Source organism: Electrona antarctica (assembly GCF_951216825.1).
Source record: "Electrona antarctica genome assembly, chromosome: 24".
Classification (NCBI taxonomy): Eukaryota; Metazoa; Chordata; class Actinopteri; order Myctophiformes; family Myctophidae; genus Electrona; species Electrona antarctica.
The window spans coordinates 22696378-22702854 of record NC_136803.1 but is presented as its reverse complement, the minus strand read 5'-3'; the positions used below and the strand labels follow the sequence as shown (position 1 = coordinate 22702854).

General features: G+C 40.2%; 1 protein-coding gene across 1 annotated transcript; it reads left to right on the top strand.

Annotated features, from left to right (window-relative positions):
- The first annotated feature begins 617 nt into the window (after nt 1–617).
- On the top strand, nt 618–6270 carry LOC306917657 (uncharacterized protein). Its single transcript, XM_079495951.1, has 5 exons — nt 618–724; nt 1787–1910; nt 2998–3108; nt 3697–3831; nt 4260–6270. Exons 2-5 carry the CDS (start codon nt 1820–1822, stop codon nt 5777–5779), a joined length of 1857 nt encoding a protein of 618 aa, XP_079352077.1. The 5' UTR covers nt 618–724; nt 1787–1819; the 3' UTR covers nt 5780–6270.
- The last annotated feature ends 207 nt before the right edge of the window (nt 6271–6477 follow it).

Below are 6477 nucleotides of genomic sequence, written 5' to 3'. Positions count from 1 at the left end.
ACAGCACCCACTGCACACAGCAATAGTCATTGTATGAAGTCATTCTCTCATGGTCAAATAGAAATTTCATACATGCATGTTTTAATGGCCACTTCAGCCCCTTTGCAACCATATCTTTCCTGGTGACCAAAGTGACCAACCAATTGAACAAATGTGAATCACTAGACTCCTTCAAAACGGCTCACCGGTATGAGGTATCCAATTGAAAACGGAGGACCCTGATGTAAACATTATAGGCTACAACGTATTGCTTTTTCTGGTTTCATCCTCTTTTTGTATTGACCTGTACTTTCTTTGAATTACCCATTCTACAAACTGTGAATAAAACCCAATCAATCAATCAATCAGTTGTTGGAAAAGGTAGAATATCGAGATTTTACATTGCCTGGTCTTTTAGGAAAAGCAGCACACAACGTATATACAATTATTAAGTACATTGCATAAGAGTAACACACTTTAATAGTGAATCAATACAATATAGGAGTTCTGTTTTTATTTTATTGGTTTGCTGTGCAGTTCTACACAGTCCAGTTGGTGGCGGTAATGCACCTTGGTATGCGCGGTATGCGGCTCTACCTCGCGTCACCAGGCCGGCGCGCTGAGCGCTCGCTCATCTATGGCCCTGGATCTCCATTGCCAGTCAGCCACTGCTGTCCCAATCCGAGAATCCCATCGGCAACTCTTGTCCTGACTCCTCCATTGTTGAACTTTGTTTATAGTTCAGGTAAAACGTCTCCTCACTCTCCTGTATAAATGTACTCGCTTGTTGTTTTCTTGTGTTACTGTCTGTCACATGATGATGCACACCCTGGATAAGGATGGCTATTTAACACGACACAATAAGACAAGTTAACTACTTACTTAACATTGTGTGATAGGAGCTTAGCTGCTAACGCTAGTCCTAGCAGAAACAGCAGTGAATCTATGATAACCCGCCACAGAGATGATGATAACGGCAAAAAATATGTTAAGGACTGGTTTTCAGCTGATCTGTTTTCAGCTGCGGTAAGTGTTTACATTCATGCTGCTGGATGGTTTTTAATGGAAACAAGCCATGGGGGCTTATCTGGTTTATCCTTTAGCATACCTTGTTTTTTTTGTTTTTTTTTGCAAACTGTTAATAAAGTAATCACAAACTGTTAATAAAGTAATCAATCAATCAATTCAAATGAATGTTATTTAAAGAGAATTGTGATGTCTGCAGGTGAAGATGATGGCAAGATGATCAGCGGATGCTGGCAAATACTGCGGCATGGTCATACTGGACCTCTAAAAGGCTTTTGACACTGTGAACCACTCCATACTGGTTAACAAGCTAAAAGCAATTGGTTTTGAATTTTGATAGCACATCAGTGAGCTGGATGCAATCCTACCTGGAGGGGAGAGAACAGATGGTGGAGGTGAACGGAACACTGTCCCCCACACACACCTCCCAGTGAGCTGTGGCGTTCCACAAGGAAGCATATTAGGGACTTTACCGTTCCTAATATATGTAAACGACATGACATCAGCTTGTTCCACTAATATATGTAAACGACATCAGCTTGTTCCAGTTCGCAGATGACTCGGCACTGCTGGTCTCGGACAGGAACAAACTGGATGTTGAAAAGGCCATCAGCTCTGAACTCGGTAGTATCTGCACATGGCTCGCTGATAACAAACTATCTTTACACCTAGGAAAAACAGAAAATAATCTCAGCAAGGCAGAAGTGCCTTTTCATCCGTTTTGCATTGAACCTTAATCGTCAAGCCATGTAAAAGTCCTTATTCTATTCCTTCATTCCAGACCACTCCTGTGGAGTCCAGCCTGCAGGTGAAGATGAGTTCTCCAGCACCAGCCAGCACCGTTTCTATTAAACAGGAACCTGAAGACCTCCTTATACAGGAACCTGAAGACCATATGGACACCAGTAAGTTTCATGTCCTCGCTTTCTTTATTTTCTTCTGCTCCGCATTCCGCAGAAGAAAATATGTCTTTCTTTAAAAATTGTACATTGAGCCTTTTCCAAAACATAGACTGCATATAAACAATACTGGAACGATAATGGCCAGAGAATTTATGTGTAATCATTTTTCACACTATATGTAAAGTAAGCTTTGTGGAGCCATGAGGGCAAATGGGGCAAGAGCTTGTTTCTATATCGTGAGGCAGCTTGATATCTCACGGTGTGTGTTAATAGCAGCTGTATTTTCCCCCAGAGTTGGTGTCGAAGTTAAATAAAGGGCCAAGGCGCTATATGTAAATGCACCATTTACCATTTATGGTAACAGTTATTTATTAAAAGAAAAAGAAAAAGGTAAGCTTCATGGTAACATCCAGAGAGTTCTGAATAATAACGGCAAACTCTTATGGTAAGGGGAGGCTGATCTGGCAGTATGTGGTGCTGCAGCAGCTGTTTATTGATACAGATGTGTTGCTTTTCCTCATGTTTTCATTGCTGCTGCTTTATATTATTATAAGCTGTCCTGTTTTCAGCTGTTTACTGGTGTACTGGTGTGTTTACGGTTTAAGGTTGTGCTGTTGGCTGTTATGTGATTGTGCTACATCGATCCAGACTTATAGATATGAAATCTGTCTGTTAACCCATTTTGGGCGGGAACCCCTTTTGATGAAAATATTTATTTCAGAAAACTGGCGGATTTAGAATATTTCTTTAAAATTTTGAAGTCAGGCCAAAATGGGTTAACACATGCTACACAGGAAAAAGATAAGAGATTTGGCTTTCGCAAAAAAAAACATTGATCATGCTGTAACAGTTGCAAGCATGGTCAATGTTTTTTGTTTTTTTTTGCGAAAGCCAAATCTTGTGAGACCTACAGCAAGAGAAAAATTGGGCCTGAGATCTAAACACCTAAATCACTTGAAGCTTACACATGTACTGTATATTGGTTCACTACAACTTCAGTTCTTACCACTTCTGGTCCCTTTGTTTTACATTCAACCATCATCTACGACTACAACCCATGTCAAATCAAAATTCTATTCCTTCATTCCAGACCAGTCTGTGGAATCCAGTCAGGTAAAGAGTTCTTCAGCCAGCACCGTTTCTATTAAACTGGAACCTGAATATCACCTTAAACAGGAACCTGAAGACCATACGGACAGCAGTAAGTTTCATGTCCTAGCTTTCTTTCTTTTCTTCTGCTCCGCAGCGATATCACCTCATGAACTGTATATGATTATTATCTCAGTATATGATGATCATGATACAAAAGAAGAACAATGCAACAGACACTTTGTGTTATAGTGTCATAAAAAAGATATATCACTAAGATATATCTTTCCAATAGTATAATTGTATTTTATTTTGGTCCCTGCTCAATCTCCACGTATTTTCACCATCAGTTTAACACTGAGTTAAACTACCTCTGTCTTACAACAAAGATTTATTTTTGAGAGTCCCACACCGGAAATAGCAGACCTACAAGCTACAAGAGTCGCATCTGCGGCACATATGTGAGCTTGTAGATCTTCTATTTTCGGTGCAGGATGCCGTCAATCAATACAATATACATTAGGCTGAGGAAACGGCAAACAATAGCCAACGGATCGGGGCGTTTATCCGGAGGAGGCATTTAATAAGCGAATGCTGTCAGACCCCTGGCGGGTATTAGCTAGTGTGCGCATTTTGCGGTAGGGCTACTATTTGGAAATATATGGCAATTGTTATTATTAAAGTCATTATTCTATTCCAGACCAGTCAGTGGAGTCCAGCCTGCAGGCGAAGATACATTCTCCAGCACCAGCCAGCACAGTTTGTCCAGAGCGCCCTGCAGGACGGGGGAAGAGACAGAGACGATTACCCAAGCACCTCCAGGACTTTGATTTGGGTGAGTGAGTGGGTTTGTGTGGACATTGGATCCCCTCATGTGGTGGCTGTGCGTGCGTTAGTTTCACCATTTAAACAAGGAAGAGGATGCATTAACATGTGTTTTGTTACTCTTAGGCCTCATCCCATGCTGGGCAAGACCTGTAGAGGCTGTGGAGGCTATCATTTGTTTTGGGTGGAAGTTGCGGGATTTTGGTGGAAGTACCGCTCAAGGAAATTACGTTGATGCTTTACAAATCAGTTTACATTCTCCGTGTTGTGATTGGTCGGAATAATTGTTGTTTATTCATTTAGAAATTAAGTGTTATTGAGGTAAGAAACAATCATTTTGTGACACTTCACACTGGAATCAAAACATTAGGACAGATACGGAACTAACAACAGAAGTTTCATGTAATAATGTGTTTCTATTCTGTATCTTCTGTCTAGACTCCATACACCTCCTTGTGTGTAAAGAGGAGGTATTTACTGAGCAGCAGCAGGAGAGAACCTCCAGTCTGGTCAAAGAGGAACCAGAGTCTCCACAGATTAATGATGAACAGGAGGAGAGAACCTCCAGTGTGATCAAAGAGGAACCAGAGTCTCTACAGATTAAAGATGAACAGGAGGAGAGAACCTCCAGTGTGATCAAAGAGGAACCAGAGTCTCTACAGATTAAAGATGAACAGGAGGAGAGAACCTCCAGTGTGATCAAAGAGGAACCAGAGTCTCTACAGATGAAAGAGGAACCAGAGTCTCTACAGATGAAAGAGGAACCGGAGTCTCTACAGATGAAAGAGGAACCAGAGTCTCTACAGATGAAAGAGGAACATGATGAGCTACTTCAAAGATCAGAGGAGGATGGTGGATCAACGGAGACATTGCCATCAGTGAAACATGAAGATGATGAACACATACAAACAGAACCTGTAGCAAGTACCTCATCTAAACACATGGAAACACAAGCTGATGTAGAGGACCGTGGAACATCACAACAAACAACTAGTGATGATCAGCTCTTCTCTTCACACTGTTCTGAATCTGATATCACTGAAGACAGTGATGAGTGGGATGAAACCACGGATAACCAGTTAGGTTTAAACACACTGAAATCTCCTAATACACAACACATGGGAGGAAATAGTTTGTCTTTAAGCAACAAGCTGCTCCATGACCTCAAATCACCAAAACAAAGTAATTGCACAAGGAGTCACACAGGTAAGAAATATTTTAGTTGTGCAGACTGTGGCAAAATCTTTAATCATAAGGGACCTCTAAAGATGCACACAATGATTCATTCAGGGGAAAAGCCATTTGTTTGTACTGTGTGTGACAGTGGCTTTAATCAAAGGGGTAGTCTAAAAAGACACATGATGACTCATACAGGGGAAAAGCCCTTTACGTGTACCGTTTGTGGCAAGGGCTGTACTCATAATGACCAATTCAAAATACACATGAGGACTCATACTGGGGAAAAGCCCATTACATGTACAGTTTGTGGCAAGGGCTGTAATTTAAAGACTGATCTAAAAAGACACATGAGGACTCATACAGGGGAAAAGCCCTTTACATGTACAGTTTGTGGCAAGGGCTGTAATTTAAAGACTGATCTAACAAGACACATGATGACTCATACAGGGGAAAAGCCCTTTACATGTACAGTTTGTGGCAAGGGCTGCAGTTTAAAGGCTGATCTAACAAGACACATGAGGACTCATACAGGGGAAAAACCTTTTACGTGTACCGTTTGTGGCAAAGGCTACACTAATAATGGGAATTTAAATGTACACATGAGGACTCATACAGGGGAAAGGCCCTTTACATGTACAGTTTGTGGCAAGGGCTGTAGTCAAACGGGTGATCTAAAAATACACATGACTCATACAGGGGAAAAACCCTTTACGTGTACAGTTTGTGGCAAGGGCTGTAATTTAAAGACTGATCTAAAAAGACACGTGATGACTCTTTAGTCAGAATTCCAATCTAAAAACACACATGAGGACTCATACAGGGGAAAAAACATTTACGTGTACAGTTTGTGAAAAAAGCTTTAGTCAGAATTCCAATCTAAAAACACACAGGAAGACGTGTCATAAAGAGGAAAAAGCTTTTAAATAATGAGTGTTCAAATACGGCATTATGTTGACACTTAATGTAAATTATCAGCAGTTTAGCTAAATACATTAAACATGATGGACTTAAATTTTTTGTTATTTGTCAGCAATTACAATGTCATATTCATGAATATTCATGCAATAGAGGTACAATTGAAACTTGTCTCTGTGTGTTAACATGTTGTTTGGACTATGTGGACTGGTGTATTTCAATCACTTAGTTTGATTATGTGTTAAGATTTTCTGTAGTATGTTTTCTTCATAGCCTAGAATGCATTGTAACAGAAAATATTTACTCTGTAAAAAACACTGTCCGTAATTTCTTCTTTTTCAAATAAAGGTTTGACAGCTACAGATCCTTTGTGTGTTCATTACAGAAAGTTCATGACAACACATGTGTTTCACCTCTAAGTATGGACATCTTGTACTGCACTGAACAATACAGTGACAACTGCTTCATTTTACATCCTTCATACCAAACTATTACTATAAGGAACATGAGTATGAATTAATGATTACAGTCTACACGTATTTTACTTGAACTTGCTATATTG

What these genes read in the sequence shown, in the direction of transcription:
- LOC306917657 (XM_079495951.1), top strand. Translation starts at nt 1,820, where the DNA reads ATGAGTTCTCCAGCACCAGCCAGCACCGTTTCTATTAAACAGGAACCT. An exon ending in TGAAGACCATATGGACACCA is followed by an intron (nt 1,911 to 2,997) that starts GTAAGTTTCATG and finishes CCTTCATTCCAG; the next exon opens with ACCAGTCTGTGGAATCCAGT. An exon ending in TGAAGACCATACGGACAGCA is followed by an intron (nt 3,109 to 3,696) that starts GTAAGTTTCATG and finishes ATTCTATTCCAG; the next exon opens with ACCAGTCAGTGGAGTCCAGC.